Genomic DNA, 21,395 nt, shown 5'->3' on the forward strand with positions numbered 1-21,395 from the left:
TGTGCATTGGAACCCTTAAAAATTGCACTTTTGACCAAAAATGTGATTTTTCCAATTTTAAAAGACTATTTGCTATACATCTCACTGAAAACTTGATTTTTACTTTGGTAACAGCAGTAGTAATAAAAACAGTTTCATCCGTTGCCTTAACAAGGAAATTATTAGATATACACGGAGCTATCTTACTTCTTGAATAAGTGGTTTCCACAGCATTTTCAATCTTTTTCACTTCACTTTTTACTTTTTCAGTTTACGGGAGTTTAAATGTGCAGGTATTATTAATATGGAAAATTATTCTCAATGAAAGAACGTCGATATAAAAACAACTATATTTGCGAAACTAAATAATTAGCACCGTCCGAGAACAATAGATAAAAGAGCCATTCTAACATACATCCCACACTCGGCCTGCCTGAAATAAGCAGCTCTAGGATCACTATCAAAATCAGAACTTATTTCATCAACTCTCGGTAATGGGTGCATTACAATCATCCTCTTCTTTGCTTTGGTCATTAATTGGGGAGTCACTGTAAACTGTCCACAAGCCTGCAAAAATTACAAAATGTATTAATACTCACAACATAAAAACAAACCAGACAAACCTTCTTATACTCCTCAACAGTGGCAAACCTCTCCTGCTGTATCCTGGTCATGTAAAGCACATCCGTGTCGGGTAGAACAGCCTCCAAAGTATCAAATTCCTGCTGCTGAATTCCCTTTTCGCTAACAAATTTCGTCACCTCTGAGGGCATCTTCAGCATAGGGGCGCTGACGTAACGCAAACTGACGTTGTACAAAGTCAGCAGTTTGGCCAGCGAATGTACAGTGCGGCCGTTCTTCAAATCCCCTACTAAAGTAATCACTAAACCGTTAACGGTTCCTATTTCCTCCCGAATGGTAAACACATCTAAAAGGGCTTGACTAGGATGTTCTCCGATTCCGTTTCCAGCGTTTAGGACCGGTTTTCTGCATTGCATTGATGCTTTCTGGAATTTGTGTTAATTAGGAAATAATACATATTTGAACAAAGGGGATGCTTACAAGAACATTTTCTTTGCCAGGATGTCGTAGAACAATAACGTCAGCATAGCCAGTCATTATTGACAAAGTATCGGTCAAAGTTTCCCCTTTTTTAACCGAGGACGTGCTTTCATCCATGTAAATTACAGAACCACCTAGACGTTGCATAGCAGCTGCAAAACTACAGCTTGTCCTTGTGCTCACCTCGTAGAATATCGAAGCCATTAGTTTTCCTTTGAGCACATGGTCTAACGGTCTGTCTTTAGATACGTAAACCCTATAGAAAAAACCCAGTTGAGGTTATTATTTTATTATGAGGTTAAGCTAAGATTATCAGACAACAAGAATAAATGTATGTGGAGGATTTGCAGAGAGATAACTGGACAGAATAATAATTTTCCTGAAACTGCAATTAAGGGCGATCCGGAAAATATTCCCAACGAATATAATAACTACTTGCTTTCAATTGTTCCAGATATTTTAAAACAATTAAACACCATCCCCTTTAACTGCAGCATTAGGGAGAATGACCAGTCTATGTTTCTTAGAAAGATGTCCACTCAGGAGTTATGTGAATTGTCAGCAAAATTAAAAAATAAGCATAGTAGTGGGATTGACGACCTACCTACTAGCATCATCAGCTATTCCGGTTGTTAAAGATGTGCTTTGCCATATAATTAATAATTCTTTCAAACATGGTATATTTCCAGAGCAATTAAAGATTGATGATGAGCGTTGATTAAGCCTTTATTTAAAAAAGGAAATGCGGATTTGATGGAAAACTACAGGCCTATTAGTTTGTTACCGGATTTTTCAAAAATTTTTGAATTATGTATGTGTGATAGATTTCTTCATGCATTGTAATTTATTGAGCTTAAATCAGGTGCCTGGAAGGTACACGCAGACTGCAATATTTAACTTTACAAAACGGATATTAGAAAGTATGGTCAAACATTACATTTGTTTTCATCATATTTAACTAATAGGCAACAAAAAGTTAAAATATTAAAAAATGGACAAAATTATTTCTCAATTCTGAAGGAAAATAAAATTGGAATTACACAGGGAAGCATATTGGGACCTATTTTATTCATTGTATTTCTTAATGACCTGAGCAACATCCTGCTTTCAGAAAATGAGCATGTGACGTGTTATGCCGATGATACGAATTTATTGACAGGGGGAAGAAATGTAGAAAGCCTAGCACTATCGGGAGAAAACTTATTTTGCAGAGCACAAGATTGGTTTAAAAGTAACAGATTATTACTTAATAATAATAAAACAAAGGTTCTACCCTTTAGAACAAAACAATTTAAAATTGAAAAACCTGGAACAGTAACTTTTGGACAATCAAATACAGAGCTCGTAGAACATACCAAATTTCTTGGAATTCACTTGGATGAATTCCTAAACTCCTCAAATCATATTTTAGAGTTACAAAAAGCTTAGTTCAGTTTGCTATGGCATACGAGTTACTGCGAAATACATGAATGAAAGAACATTAAAAATCCTATATTACGCAAACTTTGAATCTGTGCTCAAGTATGGGATAATATTTTGGGGTTCTAATAGCTTAATGGAAAAAATTTTTGTTTTACAAAATGGGATGTTTTTCAGGGGGGTTTTCAAAGCTAATGGCATTCTGACGGTGTGGGGACTATATATTTATGAATGTATAGTTTTCTTTTTCAAAAACAAAAGTATGTTTGATCTGGAGGTACATCATAGTTATAACACTCGAAGCGTAAATGTAAATTTATTATAACCGAAAAAAATCCATATTATGCCTGTTTAAAGCTTTTTAATACATTACAAAATGATTTAAAATTAGAAAGAAATGAGAAACTATTTAAAAGAAAGGTAAAACCGATGTTAATTGATTTAGAGCCATATTATATCAGGGATTATGTAAGAGACTATTAAGTGTACGCTCATCTTAAAATGACGCTGTTTCTTTTTGTGTTTTCATGTATGTTTTTTGTAGTTACAGGTATTGTGACCATAATTAGAAATAAAGAAGACTAACTAACTATTGGCAGAAGTGAGAAGCAAATTTACCTGAAGGTCTGAGCTAAATTAAAAATGTAGTTGAGCTGTTCTTTGGAGAACATCTCCACGCTGAGAATGTGCTTGCCAGAAAGACCGTGGGGGTTATGCTGGTGCTGCACCTCGGAAGGAATTGGATGAGGTGCTAATAGACCTTCACCCTTACCTCTCGACTGTCTGGTTTCTTGTTGATTAAAGCTTTCTGTCCGAATTCTTGATGATAGTGTCAATGGTGGAATGGGAGAGACTACTGGACGCTCGTGAACTTCGCTAGCAAAGTGAACCTAAGTTTTTGTTTTAGTTTAATAAATGGTATTGCATTACAACGTTTCAATGTTAGCAATTATGAAAGCACTACATGAAAATATTACTACAGATAAATGAGTCAAGTGGTGATGGCAACGCCACTATTCGCATGTTACCTGTTTGCCTACACTAGCCCAAATATTGGCCAAATGCTGTAAGAATTTTGTTTATTAATATTATAGAGTAGTAGATTTAAGTAACTGGACAAAACATACCTTAGAATCAGCTGCCAGCAGCTTAGAAAACATTTCATTAGTATGACCGTCAGTATCATAATCGATCCTTTCCAGATGAGGTAAAGGAGATACTGGACGATCCAATACTGAAGGAGGTCTCAAATCGTTTAATGAGGTTGATAGGCTGGAAAATGGTCTTTTTTCCCAGTCTCTTACGTTTTGACCAAAACCTGTTCAAACTCAACTCAGTGAAATACTAATAAATTAATTTGAGATTCACAAACCTGGTTGTACTAAAACTTGACCATCCACGTAAGCAACTTCACCTCTTAGTACAACTCTGTGAACGGCTCCTTTGACTTTTTTGCCAGCGAAAGGAGTCCACTTTGATTTACTATAGGGCATAGCCTCTATAAACCAAAACATTCAAACACACTCGAATCGTATAAACCAAGAAATATTACCAGGTATAACCCATTCTTCATCCATATCAACTTCTACATAAGTATTAGGCTGTTCGGGCAGGGAGAAGATTTTTCTGGGGTTTTTGTAGAATTTATTGATGACATCTTCGAGAGTTAGGCGCCCTTCGTTTACCGCATTGAGGAGTAGAGGCAAAATTGTTTCTAAACCTAAAATTGCGTTTGTTTACAGGTTTCTCAATTGAAAAATTAACACTTACTGGTTGCTAAGTATTGAATATAATTTTTTGTGAACCATTTTTCTGATTAATAAACAATATTTACTTTGTATCTCACATTTTCTATCAAGATAATTATAAATAAGCTGTGATAACGTCTCAGCTGACATGTTTAATTGTAAGATATGTACTGATTTGCAGTTTTGTAGTCAATATACTATTTTTAATGACTTATGTGGAAACGATATTTGTCATGCACGTAAATAGCTTCTTTGAGATTATAGTGAGTGATAACATACCAGAATAAATTCCTGCAGTTTCAGGATTATTGAAAAAATTAATACTAATAAGCTATAATTTACCTGGAAAACCTGGAGGAGCCTGATCACTTATTTTTTCTTCGATAGTGTGAGGAGCGTGGTCGGTTGCAAAACAGTCAATAAAGTGTATGTTATCCCAGAGGGCTTGCTGATCTTCTGGAGAGACGAGAACCTAAAAAAAATCTGAAAGTGAGGAATCCACAAAGAATTGTAATTCAGTAACGTACAGGTCTAACTTGACTTTTTTGAGGACCCAATTTGGCTACGTCCTTGGTAGACAAAAACAAGTGATGAGGGCAAACTTCACAAGTGACTTTTAGCCCTTTCTCTTTAGCTGCCTTGATTATGAGGATCTCCTCTTTTCTGGCCACGTGACAAACATGAACTGGCCTATATTAAGTTTTTTATAAGTAAAGGGATTTTGGTTACTTAGATATACAAACCTATTTACTAAGCTGGCCATAAAAATGATGGCTGCAGTCGTTTGACTTTCGGCGTGCACGCATAAGGGAGCTCGTTTTGGCCAGCTGTTTAAGTGTTTGTTCCACACTGTGAGGTCATTGAGACGGAGGGTGGTAAAAGTTTCGTTGAGATACATTTTAAGACCTGCTGCCTCATGGGCTAATTCGCAAATCGAGACTGGGTTGTCGGAAGAAGCACCTGGAAAGGTATTAAAATGTGGATTTACTTTTAATAGTAAAAAACAGAAACCAATTAAAAAGAAAATTGACAACTAGGTGTGGTATTTATTACTATAGAGGGTAGTTGATTAATCGGCAGCAAATTGGTTAATCAATTATTTATTAATTTTAAAGGCTTTCCCTAGATTAAACAAATCATAAACTCGATTACAACGATGCTTCATAAAATACTAGAAATCAATCAATCACAATTACCTTCAATTTGGTTAACTAGAGTAGCATTTACTTTCTATCGTTATCTACAGTTGAGAAACAAAAAAAAAAATTGTCAAATTTGTTCATCGATTAAGAGATGGAAAACACAGAAAAAATATGACAAAAAGATGGATGCATTTTATGATAACATTGGCAAATCTTTGACACAAAGGGAACTAAAATCAAATTTAATTGGACTGTGCAGATGCACCCTTAAATTTGTTATATGGAGAAAGGGACCTTGGTTTATTCCAAATCATCTGGGTAAAAAACAACAAAAACAACACAACGTACCAACAAATAATGCATAATCACACCGGGCACCCTCTTTGGCCAGTTTTTTGACCAGGAGGAAAGACTCCTCGTCAACGATGGGAGGATTTGTATTGGGCATGGCCAGTATGAGGGTGACACCTCCAGAAAGCGCAGCCGCAGTGCACGATGCGTAATCCTCCTTATGGGTTGCTCCAGGTTCTCGGACGTGCACGTGCGCGTCTATGAACCCAGGCAACTTGATCAGGTTCCTGGAGCTGATACAGTCTGTATGCGTTTTCATTGGTGGAGCTTTACCAATCAGACGAATAGCCTGGAATATTATTCTGTTTTAACATCGGATTGTATTAGTAGCTGTAGTAGTCACAATGACCAAAAAAACTAATTTGACTATGACAATTTTTCTGGTAAAGTAAATTTTTTGCAATAGTTTTGGACTTTGACATCGATACGTTATACAAACCAAAACTAAAATAGCTATCATTAACGTTTCGATCAACTTAAGTACCTTAATTTGAAAGGTTTATAGGCTAAAAAATCTTTATTCTAAAACCTGATATGGCAGTAAATTTAAAGCTTACTGGCGGATTGTAACTGTAAAGAAAGAATAGCCTGGAGTCCCTCAGTATAAATGAAATCGGAGATTAATTTTTTAACGTATCATATCATTTTAATGACGAGAGTCGTGGTGTAACTTACAATAATTTATAACAATAAAGATTAGTTGTTGTCTTATAATTATAAATATCGTCAGCCAACAACTCGTGCAAGTAATTTTAATGGATCCTGTGACCCATCAGTTATGTAGTTTTGACATTTCTGAAAGTAATTTCTTTAAAAAAATCCCGTGTTTTAATCGGATAAAATTAATTCCAGAGATACGTAAAAAGTGTAAAAACCATATAAAAGATTTAGCATAAGCTCATAAAGAACTGGTGATTACGATTAAGGGAATTACAACGTTAGGAATTACAAGAGCGTTGTTTTCATGTATACAAAAGAGCTTGAATTCTAATTATTTTTGAAATTCATGAATTTGTTACAGTTTATTACACTAATGTGGATTTTTCTTCCAAATAAAATTAGGTAGGTACGCATTAAACTCATGAAAATGACCCAACACACACTTGAAGTATAAGATCCTACTTTAGAAGCTTAAATAAACATAAACTGGTTATTTGGTTTAGATAAAATAAAAAAATAACTTATTGATTCTTGGAAAAAACGCTAATTGACATTGAATCATTTATTGGTTTATAAGGTTTTGATCATTTGCTTGCTTTGTAGATCGGCAGAGAATCCCCAGAAAATTTCGATTACCATCAATATAGTACTAAATACACTAATTTTACAATCATATGAGTTGCAAAAGCTTTTATGTTGAAGAAGGTGTTCAGCAAATCACATCACCTCAGTGATTAGTACAATTTTTGGTAAGAGAAGTTCGTAATCTTAACAAAATTGAGATAGGATCTTCTGATTGGTGTTTAATTTGTCGAAATCATACAAAACTCAAGTGCATATCGTCTTGTAATTACTGAATAATCGTTATTTTTTTCAAGTGATCTTATACCGCTTGATTTATCATTGTTCCAAGATTCGAAACCAGCACTGAGTGTACAAGTTACTTTAAAAATTATTATCATGCAAGTTATACATACCTCTACCAGCAGTTTGGTACATTTCACGTCAGTAATCAAAGGAATCGAATAATCAATGGCCAACCTTCTGGTTCGATATCCATGAGTCATGAAAGAGGAGACTCTCCTAGCTCCCCCGTTCCTCATGGGGATGTTAATAACCAGCTCGAATTGTTTGTTGGAGAGGAACTCGGCCAAATGTTTCAATTCGCTTTCGCTGGCCATATCGTCGATATTTTCAAAGGTCCATTGGACTGATCGAACCTGTTAATCATAGTAATTTCCAGCATTAAAATCAGTTTTATAGAATCGAACACTCTTAGTCATTAAAACCGGATATGTGAGCAATTAATAGCTAATTACTTCCAGAACAATGGGGAAATTTATAAAACATTTTGTGAATAAATAAATCTTATTTTTGGTAATGATCCATTATTTATCGAACAGAAAAAATCAATCCTCCAGATAAAGAAAAGCAGTCTTAAATTATCTTAAACAAACAAAATGTTGTAAAATGAGAACTTGTCTCTCCTGATTGATTTACTACTGGCTGTTTGAAATTCGATAGGGCTGATCTTTTTATAACAACAGATTTAGAAATGTTTTTTTTAAAATGATATATCTAATAATTATACCTCAAACTAACATAATCAATAAAAAGGAATACTAAGGGTTAAAAGCTGTTTTTAGAAACATTATCTAGATCGATTTAGTCGCTAAATCAACTAAGATTAACTATAGTCATATATTATCTGAGAACAAAAGTTACCCTAATCTTCAAAATGGTCATTCAGAGGATTTTAACAAAAAAACTGCAAGAAAATAATCCTATCAAGTACATGTAGATAGGTTCACTTTTTATGACCATTATAAATTGTTATATAACTTTATAACAGAGATAGGTCATCAGGATTAAATTGTGTTTTATTTTTTGGAATTGCATTTATTTTACCCTGCATTTATTGCAATAGTTATTTACCTAACAAGTGCGGGAAGTGACACTTTTCCGCACGCTGATTGCAGTTGCTATAGAGTGCGGAAAAGACTTACGATCTTGCAGAAAACTACAATGAGAACACTAGCATTTTACAATTAATGTTTATGTCAACTAAATTTCTTGCCGGTGGGTGGTCAGTTGAGATTTTAGACGTTGTCAGAATAGGAAAACCTTTTATGTACTACTACTACCTTTTAATTAACAAGTAGTTATTAAATAGTCACTTAAACTGAACCTGTAAAAAAATAACTAAATATAACTGCAATCAAAATCGTGCGGTAAAGTACACTTTTCCGTACGATCGTAGGAAAATTACTTTTTACTAAGTGTTTGGAGTGGTGATGAAACAAAAGATAAGAATCAAGTGTTACTTTGTCGATGTGCGTTATTTTCCAAAATCTCAATAACCTAAAAAAACAGTCTAAAAATATGTAATGACATATTACCAGTCACGTGTCTTTTTTTTCTCAAATGTGGTGGACTTTCTTGTTGATTCTGTTAACTATATAAGAAGTAGTTTAAACATAAAAACCTCTTGCAAACTACTCTGCTCTGTGGCTCAAACACTATTAGAAACTTATTTCCAGATTTATCTTTGTAATATTCTAATATTTTATAAGTTTGCTCATATACACCACTTGTTCAAGAGAAACAGCTTTAATTCCAAAGACTTTCAAATCAATTTAACTTTTAAATCTACCTAATACTACTCTTGTGATAATTTTGTCAATTGCAACAAATTGTTTGTTGATTTATAATATCAACTCAAATCCAATAAATGATAATGCAGCAGCGTTTAAATGGATGAGAGAAAAAAATAATAAGAATGATCCATAAAAATCGATTTTGATTGTTATCTTTACAATTCTGAAAACTGGGTTTCTGTTAAGAAAAAAAGTAAAAAAATCACAGCTTTAGTCATTCAGCCCTGATAGTACTGTCACTTCATAAACTTTGTACTAAAACATGATAAGAAAAAGAGTTTTCCCACAAATTTTCAACAATAATTAATAACATCCAATAAAACTAAAAGACTAAACAAAATTCAAAAACTACATCTGCAAATCCAGTTTAAATTCTAACCTTCCTCTTTAATCTAATTGATTTTTATCGATAAACAAAATTTGATCAATGATGATTAGCATAAAGTGCAAAAACTCTCCAAACTGAGATATACAGATCATATTTTAACTGAAATTTAATAGGTGAGATACTCATTCACATCCGCGAAGGGTGAGAACCACGATGCCTCTCTGATAACCTTTTCAGTTAAGTGAGTGAGTTCAAATGGGGTGCCAACCATCCAAACTAAAGAAAACCAATCGGAAATCGAAGAGGGAAATGGATGAAGATCCGGAAAAAAACGATCAGTGTGATTTCAGTGATGCCGCCCTAATTGAACAGGAAGATCGAGAGTGGATTAGTGAGATTAGAAAAGACTTAAACAAAACACCGGAAATATTTGTGTTGAACAATGTTTTGATGTGTACTATGTTTTTGAGAAACTATAAAGAGTGAGTATTCTGGTGTCCAAAATTGTTTAATCAATATTCTGCATATAAAATTCATAAGAATATATTGGTAATTATTAGTATAAGAGTTTTTTCCAAATTACGTAATAGCCAAACATAGATGATTAAATTCACAAGCGTGTTTTAGAAAAATTTCATCTATTATCACACAGAATACGGAGATTAATGATCTCTTTGTCCGATAACGTCAATCAGTCGAATTAACTCAACCAAAACAAAAAAAATCCCACATTAGCTGGTTCTCATCTGAATTGTGTTTACTGATACTTGGATTAAATAAAGGGTTGTTCAACGATATATTAAATTATAATCCTGGACAAATGTTTTGTTGTTATTAATTTCAATTTTTCAATTAAATTCCTGGAAAGATTTTCGAAAATTACAAAACATGAACCAGTAGACAGAAAAAACAAATAATCCTGATTAATATAAAACCAAAGACACGTCAGTGACTCTATTAGATAAGTTTTTAATGAGTTGCTGTGATATTTTTAGGGAGGTGTTCACAGCCTTTCGCGATGCTACAAAACCCCAAGAGAACTTTTGGGAACCCCACACCATTATCGAAAAGGCGAACCGTAATGTCATTTACAGACCGATTCATGGTCCTAGAAAGGACGATCCAATCCCTTTAGTCACCCGACGAATTTACGTACCCATGGACGAGTTTGTGGAAGTGTGCGAGTCTTTCGAAGACTCCGATGAGTCATCGGCAAAGTCGAGCAAGTACCAAGTTAAAATGGAGGAGAGCAAAAGGAACGGTAAGTGGCCCCTATAGGCTGTTGACTTTCTTGTTATTATAATCCCAATCTAATCTTAAGGCCCTCTTGTAACCGTCTATCATCATCAGCATTACTATACTTTTATTTAGCGCCTTTGATTGACATACACTCGAATTTCCCTAAGCTTAATGACATCACGATTTTTAGCAATGCGTTGGTGACATTTTTTCTGGGATAGGTTTTGTGAAACTACAACGAATCAACGGAGGAACGAACCACGATGCCGGTTCTACCAAAGATATCTTGGTGATAGCAGCCTCGTCGAGCACCTCAGGTACCAGCGATACCGAATCCACCTCCACCTACACAGAACTACCAGCTACAGACAATCCACAGCTGGTAAAGGACGAAATTGACGACAGCACTCCAGATGATTGTTTTGTTTATAGGTATGTAACTACTTCTAAAAATGTTCATATACTGGGTCTACTAGCTATTTGTTTTACAAAGTTTTACATTAAAATAATCTAAATTGCATAGCTTTAGAACAAATGCACCTTGAAATGAATTCTAAAACAATCTCGAAACAATAGCTAACCCATAAAAAATACAATGGTTACAAAAAAGTCCAAATCTTGAAGACACACATGAGATAATAATAATATAAATAGAAGTTATACTACTTATACGATTCTGACGCATGAAATGATGCTGAATAATTCAATTGTCGTTAAAGAGTCATATGATGCTTGATAGCAGATGTTTGGTTACATCCTTAATAGTTTCATCATATTTTCAGGAAAGTCGAAAAACGAGACATAAACATGCAACTAGAAGATTTAGACCACGAAAACCTTCAAGAAGACGACGTTTACGAAATCGTCTCGTATTTGCCGTCGAAAAAGTTTATGAAATACTTTCAGAGTAAAGTGTTCAAAGAACCAATCGCCGAACAATTGGGCATCGTCCAATATGAAATCGATAACGCTGTGGTTTACAACCAGGCACCAGGAAAAGTGTTTTGTAACATCAGAAACGATCTGGGAAGCTGTTACCCAGCAGAATTGCTTCCCTGTCTGAAAATTACTTGGCCGTATAAGCAAACTTTTGAGTTTATCCAGCAATTGGATAACCAGAAAACCAATGGAAAATTAAAGTATCCTTGGCCCGACACTCGAATGTTACAGCACTTGAAAAGCTTGGACTGCGCTCTTATTCCTAGAGGTAGTACTAGAAGTCACAGAAACACTAAGAAGATTTCTATAACCAATAATTCAGATGGTAAGCTGTATTAAATTCACACCATTTTCTAAACAGGTAAACATATTATTATTACTAGGTGACCTGGAATGGGAAATTCAATTTCCTTTAGCTGAAAGATACCTCGAAGCCACTTTGACGCCTGAACAAATAAAATGCTACTTGGTTCTACTCACCGTGTTCAAGGAGTACGTGGAACCGTACACCAAAGGATTTGGAGTCCTACCCGAACATATTATGAACTTAATATTCTGGGAAGCAGAAAAAAACTACGAAGGATGGCCCGAACACCGATTAGGATTGAAATTAATAAGATTGATTAAGAAATTTTCCAACCATTTAAGCCAGAGGCAGTTCAACGACTATTTCATCAGAAAAAAGAACGTTTTCAAGTATATTCGAAGAGAATATCTGGAACATGCCAATAGGAAATTTCATGAAATAACCCAATCTCCTGTGATACTAATCATTAAAGCCCTAAGAAATATTCGATATTTGAGTGCCAGTTTTTACCCACCCTTAAATTACAAAGAGCTATTAAATATTCTTTATAAAAAAGACTGGAATGAAAACCCTTACTTCAGTAGTTTAGATATTGATCGTATTTCGACAAGTGTCACATCAATGGAAGAGGATAAGAAACCTAAATTTCAGGATGCAAAAAAACAGCTAGAATATGTCAAGGAAAAAGAGAGACGAAAGAAGTTACGACAAAAAAGGGAAGAGGAGGAATATATGAAGAAAAACGGTTATAGTTACGGCTTTGAATATGATGCCAGAAGGAGTTCTACTGACAGTATAAATGAAGAGGTTTGTTATTTACTATCTATTAAAAATAATTTCTTACATATCATTTTATTACAGTGGCAATGCGAAAAAGAATTCGACCAACAGAAGAAAATCGCCCTACTAAAGTTCTTCATCAAAACCTACATAGAAATCATCAAGACCTGCATGAGGATATCCTCGAAAACGCAAACTTTGTTCTACATAAAACAAGCCTGGTACTTGACGAAAATCCTAGAAATTGAAAATCAACTTTTTGCTGCTGAAGTAACTGAATACTTTAAGGAGATTAAGAAGCAAGAAGATCTAGTAATCGGTAGTATGCAAAAGAACGTAGAAGATTACGGTAGTTATGATGTTGTGGATGATGATCTGGATGAAGAGCATGTGAAGAAAGTAGAGGAAGAGGCTGATCTGGAGAATTTAGATGATGTGTTAAAGTCTGACATAACGATGATCAAGCAAGATGTGATCGTCAATGAAATGCATCAGCAACTTAAAAGAACTCAAATTAATTTAACTACTTTGAGTAAGGCCTTTAATCCAAACCGCGTGAAAATAGATTCTTATGGACCCAGCTGACCCAGTTTTAGCAGAGAAGAAACAGACACCAATTATTATTGATATAATATTAATTGCGCAATGTAGATAATCTTTATGTAGAAGCTCAATCTATAAATAAGTACGTTTTGAAAGACTTAATACGCCTAATATAGCGATTAGATACATTGCGAAAAAATGTCACGGCCTTCTTTCTGAAGTGCCAACGATCACATTGGATGGATATACTAAGTGGTCCACGACGTAAAATGTGACAATGCAAAACTGATAATTTTTTATTTATTATTTATTCATAGTTAAGTTCCCTGTACATATTGTATAATAGCAGCAAATGTGTAAATAAAGAACTATACTGCATTATAGTATTTTTCCAGAAAAGCCTAAAGTGTTACCTCCTTATTGATCATTAATTTGATTTTACGCTAAATTCAAACAAGATAATTTTAATAATCAGTTCAGATAAAGAGTGCAAATATTTCCTAACTGAGAACAATGATCAAGTCTGCCTCTCCAAGAAAAATGTCCTTGTTAACATTGAAATGTAGTGTAAATTTACAAACTCGAACTTTAGATTACGGTTTCAAGGAAACGTATCTAATATCTCAGTTTATAGTATAACTAGTAGTTTTGTCATTTCTGAGAATTTAAAATGCCAATTAAAGAAAACCCATTTCAAATATTAGGTGAAGATTGGCTAAATCATTGCTCACTAATAAATGCATAGTCAATTTTAATATAATTTTTCTGACTCAAATAAATATGATTTTTCCTAAAATCTCAGATATATGTCTAAATTAATTTTCAAATGGCATACAAGGTTCGATTTTAAAATGTTGTGCTCTATATTGAAACCTCAACGAAAAAAAAGTAGCTAACACATAATTGTTGTATTAGAAAACCTGGAGTATCCAAAAGTAGAATAGCTTCTTCAAACATGCGATTAACTTTTATCTTTTTTGTTTTCAAAGAGTGTAATTGTTCATTAAAGCATGTCAAAGTGCAAGTACTTTCTTTGTTATGTAGGCAATTTATTTCCAATTAAAAAAATGCGTCATACTAATAATAATTAGATCAGCCGTAAAAATATAAGAAATTTACCTTCACTCCATGTTCGGTATAAAAATCAGCAGTTCCCATGCTAGCACAAAGTTGGTAACCCATCTTTTGTAATGCCCGCATGCTTGGCAGTAATTCCATTTTGTGCTGCAAATAACCAGGACATAACCACTTTGATCACCAAGAATGAATCACCCACCTTAAAACTTCCAATAGAAAGCAAAATACTTTTTTTGGGAATACTAAAGCCAGTGCTCATCATAGCCTTAAGGTAAGCTTCGTAGCGGTTCTCTCCAAAACAGGCTACTTCTCCAGTGGAGGCCATCTCTACTCCCAACATGAAATCAGCCCCTGCCAGTCTGGAGAATGAGAACTGTGGCACTTTCACCCCCACTTTTCCACAACCCCCTAGAACATCCACCGGTTCTACTGGTTCTCCAATTATTACTCTAGTGGCCATAGCCACAAAGTCGTGGTTTAGGGTCTTAGAAACAAAAGGAAACGATCTGGACACTCGGACATTACATTCGATAACTTTAAGATCATTGTCTTTGGCAATTAGTTGCATGTTAAAAGGACCGGTCACCTCCAAAGACGCTGCGATAGATTTGCTGATGTACATTATTTTTTCTAGAGTTTCCTTGTTAATGTCCTGGGGTGGTGTGACTAAGGTGGCATCTCCAGAGTGTACACCAGCATTTTCAACATGTTCAGAAACTGCAATGCAAAGGATAATTCCGTCGTAAGCCACAGCGTCTACATCGATTTCTTTGGATTCCAGGATGAATTTGGAGATGACCACTGGACTTTCTTTACTAACTTTGCTCGCTAGGCTCAGGTAAGTTTTTAGGTCCTGATTAGAATGTGCTACGTTCATGGCAGCCCCACTGAGAACGTACGAAGGACGAACAAGACAAGGATAACCAACTTTTTCACAGAATTCTATAGCCTCTTCTAAAGAAGTTAAATTTTTCCATTCAGGCTGCATTATGCCTATGCGATCCAACATTCTAGAAAATTTAAATCTGTTTTCTGCGCCATCGATACTATCCGGAGATGTTCCCAATATTCTAGCCTGTTGCCTGTGTAAATCAAGGGCAATATTGTTAGGCAGTTGTCCTCCCATAGATAAAATGATTCCTTCGGGTTGCTCTAAGTTGTAAATATCCATGACCACTTCGAATGAGATTTCTTCAAAGTACAAGCGGTCAGACATGTCATAATCTGTACTCACTGTCTCTGGATTATAATTGATCATTATAGTCTTCTTGCCCAATCGTTTTAACTCCCTAAGACAGCCTACAGCGCACCAATCAAACTCAACAGAACTTCCAATTCGGTACACGCCAGAGCCTATAACCATAATGTGTTCTTCTTTAAACTCCAAGTCGTGTTCAAGGGCATTATACGTTAAATAAAGGTAATTTGTGGTAGCAGGCCATTCTGCTGCAACAGTATCAATTTGTTTCACGCAAGGTTTAATATTCCACTCCTCTCTCATTTTTCTAATTGCCAGTTCTGTACTAGCTACAGCCTGAGCAATTTGCTTGTCAGAAAATCCCAATTGCTTAGCCTTCAATAATGATTGATGATGATTCAGCTGCAACTCATTTTGATTAATGTTCTCCATCACTGTGTAATAATCAATAATATTTTTCATTTTCTCCAAAAACCACCGGTCGATTTTAGTCAGGTCATACAATTTTTCTATGGAATAACCTGATTTTAGGGCGGCAGCAATTACAAACATTCGTTTGTCTGTAGGCTCCATTAACTCGGCATCGTTGACCTGTTGAGAGAATGATAACGAATAACAGTGGTAATTAAGATCAAGTGCTTCAAGTGCTAATTAAAAAAAAAAACAAGCTTATTTTTGAAAGACTAGAGCAAATCCTAAAATTGGTGCCAAATTAAAAAGCTTACCTAATCGATCAAAATAAGATAAAGTATGATGGTAATTTTGTTTTGGTACAGAAATAGCAAATATACAATAGAAAGTTTTATTGTAAATACAGAATATATGTTGATGCGACTTTCATAGGTTATATCCCAAGACGTTCAAGTTTTATCGGGTAAACTGTGCATAGGTGATTTTTTGCAAAATTTTGCTTGGAAAATGATGAGACTAAATAATTCGACGATAAAATCCTGAGACCGCAGGTCGAAGGATTTTTTCCAAAGAATTATTTAGTCGAAACCATTTGCTTAAAAGAAAAATTTTGCAAAAAACCTACCAATGCACCTTTTACGTGATAAAACGTGAACGCCGAGGGGTATATGTCAAGATTATTTCCTGAAAACTCACATTTTAGTTTATTAACAAGAAAACACCTTAGTTAGAACACAAATACTAAACTAAACGTGATGAAATTAATGATAATATTGAACTCACCCCAGCAGACGACAGATTTTCGTTCAGCCATGTATATTTTTGTTTACATATCAGATTGATAATCAGACGTCATAATATTTTAATTTATGTAATTTTTTAATGGAAACTACGTTATAGTGATTTATTAATTGTTAATATTGAAGAAAATAGCTTAAATTTTATATGTGTCTAAATCCCGTTTCGTTTAATATCAAATGTTCTTCAAAAAAACGTATTCGAAAAAGGTAGGAGGTGTTTATTCAGTGTAAAATTTTAGCAACTAGGGATTTATTCAGTATATAACGGCTCTCATTGGTCAAACTAGAAAGGTTCATTGAATTTTATTGGCTGCTAGTACAATGAGGGAAATAATCAGCATTAATTTTATATTTTCATTGAGTAAAACAAGTTCAGTATCTGCTTACCTCTTTAACATAAGGATCGAATCCCGCAAAGTTTTCATCCACCATCCTCAAAGCCTTCTGGAAAGCTTCTTCAAACTTTCGCCCGATAGCCATCACTTCCCCTACACTCTTCATAGAACTCCCGATTTTGGTGCTAACTCTTGAAAATTTGTGCAAATCCCAACGAGGAATTTTGACCACACAATAGTCCAAACTAGGTTCAAAACAGGCTGTAGTGTTTCCTGTTACCGAATTTTTTATATCGGGAAGAGCAGTTCCCAGAGCTAATTTAGCCGCCACATAAGCTAAAGGATATCCCGTGGCTTTACTAGCCAGAGCTGAACTCCTAGACAATCTGGCGTTCACTTCAATAATATAATATTCTTCGGAGAATGGATTAAGAGCGTACTGAATGTTGCATTCCCCTACAACCCCGAAATGTCGAATAACATTTATCGCGGTTGTACGTAGCATGTTGTACTCCTTGTTGGATAAAGTCTGACTAGGAGCCACGACTATGGATTCTCCCGTGTGAATTCCTAAAGGATCGACGTTTTCCATGTTGCATACAGTGATGCAGTTATCGTAAGCATCGCGGACTACTTCGTATTCCACTTCTTTCCAGCCTTTCAATGATTTGTCAATGATTAACTGGCTGGAATGAGCCAAGGCTTGAGTGGCTAAAACAGTCAATTCTTCTTTGGTGTTAGCAAAACCTAAAATAAGACCCATTATATTTGTGATCTCACTTTTATGAACAACAAAATACAATACCTGATCCAAGTCCTCCAAGAGAAAATGCTGCTCTGGCCATAACAGGATACCCCAATTGTTCAGCAGCACTCAGGGCCTCCTTTACTGAGTAAACAGCCATGCTGGGGGCAACTTTTTCTCCAATTTCCGCCACCCTTTCAGTAAACACTTTTCGATCTTCGGTGTCGATAATAGCTTGAATTGGAGTGCCCAAAATTTTACAATTATACTTGTCAAATACCCCTTGTTTTTGTAGTTCCATGCCACAATTTAAGCCAGTTTGCCCACCAAAAGTTAGTAATACTCCACCAGGTCGTTCAGAGCGTATGACTTGCTCTACATATTCAGGCACCAAAGGCAGAAAGTACACTTTATCAGCTAAACCTTTGGAGGTTTGCACAGTAGCTATGTTAGGGTTAATTAGAACGGTTTCGATATTTTCCTCCTTCAAAGCTTTGATGGCTTGAGAGCCCGAATAATCAAACTCGCCAGCCTGCCCGATTGATAAACCACCAGAACCGATAATCAAAACTTTCTTCGGTACTTCATTCAGCTTGTAAGGAGTTTGGGTGACAAACTCCAGCTTACTATGCAATCTCTGTTTTATGGGCGTTGATTTAATTCCTTCTTTGACCGCATCTAAGAAAACGTCAAAGAGACATTCCAAATCTTCAGGTCCCGCCATATGTTCAGGATGGAATTGGACGCTAAAGTAAGGCAATTCCCTATGAACTATTCCTTCGTTGGTTTGATCATTGGCGTTAGTGAACAAAGGTTCCCAGCCTGGTGGGAGAGTTTTAGGATCGATGGCAAAACCATGATTTTGGGATGTCATATAACAGCGGGATGTTCCATGATGAATACAAGGCTGGTTATGACCACGGTTACCATACCTAAATAACACTTTTAGATTAAAAGTTCCCTTGAACTGCATTTGCGACAACTTACTTCATTTTAAAACTATTACAGCCAATAGCCATAGACAGCAGCTGATGTCCAAGACAAATACCAAACACTGGCTTTACCGTGGGATGCTCCAGCACTAATTTAACATTTTCTATGATCTCCTTGCACATTTGGGGATTTCCTGGTCCGTTGCTGAGGAATAGACCATCAAATTCGTCAGCGTCCAGTTTATAGTTCCAAGGAACCATATCCACTCTAGCTCCACGTTTGAGAAAACATCTGAGTTGATTGTATTTCAAACCACAGTCCACCACACATATTCTCGGTTTTCCTGATATGTTATATGTTATGGGTTGCTGCAAGGTCGAACAAGGTAAAATATAATTCCACATTCAAGTTGATTACTCACCTCTATTGATACTTCTGCTACTAAGTTTCTTAAATTGGGATCGCTAATGGATAGTTTTCTTGCGTCCACTGGAATGGTGTACAAAATTCGACCTAACATGGTTCCAGTTTCTCGAATAATTTTGGTCAAATTTCGAGTGTCGATACCCTGCATTTTATAAACACAATAATTTAGTTGTTATTACAAAATTACTCAAACTGACCTGTATTCCTGGAATGTCCTGTTCCTTCATCCATTGAGATAAAGTGCGCGCGTTACGCCAATGGCTGGGTTTATCACAATGTTCATCCACAATAAGGCCAGCTGCCCATATACAATGCGATTCAAAAAAGCTGCAAAACACTCTATATAATGTTTTATTACCAACATAAAGAAAATACTCACTAAGGCAGACCATTTCCGTCGGTTTTAGCCTCAGGAACACCATAGTTTCCTATAATGGGGTAGGTCAATACCAATAACTGTGAGCAGTAACTTGGATCAGTTAGAGATTCTGGATATCCTACCATTCCAGTCTGGAAAACTAAAAAAAGATTATTAATAATTAGGTTCTAACAAGAATATTAAAATAGTATTTTTAAATATGAAGTGGTGTAAAATAATCAATTTTCCTAACCAACCAAACTTAAGCCAAGTTTAAGTTGAACGGGGTTCAGACTGTAACTTTTTTCACTTTTCTGCCACATTCAAAACTAAATTAGGCTTAAAATACGAAGGTGCAAATTATACGGTAAATCATTGATGCTTAAATTTGGCATGGAATAATTCGTAACTCGTGTCACCTCTATGTAGTACTAGAACTTTTTAGTTTACTGTTCCACTGACATACGTCAACGGCTAACTGCTGATTGGTTGTTTTGAATCGTGCCTCTTTTGTTTACAAATTATCGCCAATAACAAACAATTTTTACAATTTTTCTAGGTAGGCTGTGAATTTTTTATTTAATTTTCATTCAAAATGTCTGCAGTGCTAAAGTGACGCTGTAAGCTAGGATTCAAATTTAAGTATAAAATAAGTATTAATGAATATACGAAGTGATTGTTATTGATTAAAAATCGATTAGGTATTTAACTATTCGGTAAATAAGTGTATTAGCACTATTTAGTAATGAGGAATTAAGCTTTTAGGTTGTAAAGTACTGATGTTCCTCAAGAAGGAGAGTAATGGAGGACATTTTACAATTCAATTTAACCTTACTATTCTAAATACTAAAGTGATAAATTGAAAATGATGGATGTTGTTTTCAGAATTAGGATGTAACTGGAAAAACCCCATAAAAAAGTAAGTAAATTTTATAATAAAATGATTTTATTAAATTTCGGCTATTAAGGCCCAGTTATGTAATAACAACAATCTTTTATTCAATAGTGAACTAAAAAATTAAAATTGTTTAATTTATTCTAAACTTATTTACAGATCTTTTTCTCTTTATCTATCTCAAAGAACATTCCACTCTCTATGCTCTGTACCTAATTGTTTAACTCACTTGTTGCATAAATAACAAGTAGGTGATTGAAATCTATTTATTTACACAAAGAAAGGACACTTTCTTTGTGTTCCTTTTCCTAAATAAACAATGGTCAGTCACTCTCATTGTATAAATAACTATTACAGGACCTTTACAGTATAATATAGGACAGTGCATTTCAATATTAAGATTAGGTATTATAAGCAAAATGAGTTTATTAAACTAATTAAATAAAATTCAATATAATTCACTTTATATGGTGATGGTGTTACATTGTTCACAGCCTAACACTTCTACAGCATGTTTAACTTCAGCACAAACAAAACGATTAACTGAATTGATCCTGTTAAACGTAAATAAAACCGAGCGATAACCCAGTCGTTTCATATATGTAGGAAGTTGCTAAGTCCTACCATATAAACATAACCATGTCCATAACCTCAACCCAAAACAAAACACGTGCAGTACGCGTTGACTTACCAACTTCGCCGTCCGTCTGTTTTACGGCACCAAACGATTTTCCCGCCAGTACCAAACCATTTTCCAAAGCTAGGAAAGCGGGAACGCCCTCTTCCGCCGTTTGCACCATTATTTATATTTGTATTACACCGAAAATGTCTCTAGACTTCAAATCTTGTTGATAGGAATACCCGACCAGCACAACAGTACGACTAGTACTGTGTACTGTATTGAAATGTCAACAAACCGGTACCTTGAACGTTAGGTCAAATGGAATTGTATCGATTTGGTCGAACGAGAGATGCTGATGCGGTCAGCGATAGCCAATAAATTATTGGTATTACGTCTTGGTTTTTCTATTAGAAAAAAGCACCTACTTTTTTGAAATTTAAT

General features: G+C 35.0%; 2 protein-coding genes across 3 annotated transcripts; one reads left to right on the plus strand and one right to left on the minus strand.

Annotated features, from left to right (window-relative positions):
* Nucleotides 1-313: 313 nt before the first annotated feature.
* Nucleotides 314-21,375, minus strand: r (carbamoyl-phosphate synthetase 2, aspartate transcarbamylase, and dihydroorotase rudimentary). 2 transcript variants are annotated; one of them, XM_081978577.1, is made up of 22 exons: nt 21,024-21,375; nt 19,459-19,597; nt 19,277-19,406; nt 19,075-19,221; nt 18,708-19,021; nt 17,781-18,652; nt 17,028-17,722; nt 14,431-16,020; nt 14,274-14,378; nt 7,339-7,581; nt 5,699-5,990; nt 4,952-5,168; nt 4,736-4,898; nt 4,551-4,680; nt 4,013-4,180; nt 3,833-3,958; nt 3,588-3,778; nt 3,489-3,524; nt 3,079-3,350; nt 1,042-1,297; nt 603-986; nt 314-546 (listed from the first exon to the last, which is right to left on the minus strand). In XM_081978577.1, the coding sequence occupies exons 1-22, from the start codon at nt 21,130-21,132 to the stop codon at nt 349-351; spliced, it is 6,777 nt and encodes a 2,258-aa protein (XP_081834703.1). In that variant the 5' UTR covers nt 21,133-21,375; the 3' UTR covers nt 314-348. The 2 variants fall into 2 exon arrangements, with proteins under 2 accessions (XP_081834703.1, XP_081834704.1); XM_081978578.1 differs by lacking the exon at nt 3,489-3,524 and having other exon boundaries at nt 21,024-21,372.
* LOC145728395 (uncharacterized) lies at nt 9,519-13,533 on the plus strand. The gene is made up of 6 exons (XM_081978597.1): nt 9,519-9,828; nt 10,342-10,607; nt 10,807-11,017; nt 11,368-11,849; nt 11,908-12,638; nt 12,693-13,533. The coding sequence occupies exons 1-6, from the start codon at nt 9,602-9,604 to the stop codon at nt 13,194-13,196; spliced, it is 2,421 nt and encodes an 806-aa protein (XP_081834723.1). The 5' UTR covers nt 9,519-9,601; the 3' UTR covers nt 13,197-13,533.
* Nucleotides 21,376-21,395: the final 20 nt, after the last annotated feature.

Source organism: Ips typographus, linkage group LG4 (genome assembly GCF_016097725.1).
Source record: "Ips typographus isolate SLU linkage group LG4, UJ_Ityp_2.0, whole genome shotgun sequence".
Classification (NCBI taxonomy): Eukaryota; Metazoa; Arthropoda; class Insecta; order Coleoptera; family Curculionidae; genus Ips; species Ips typographus.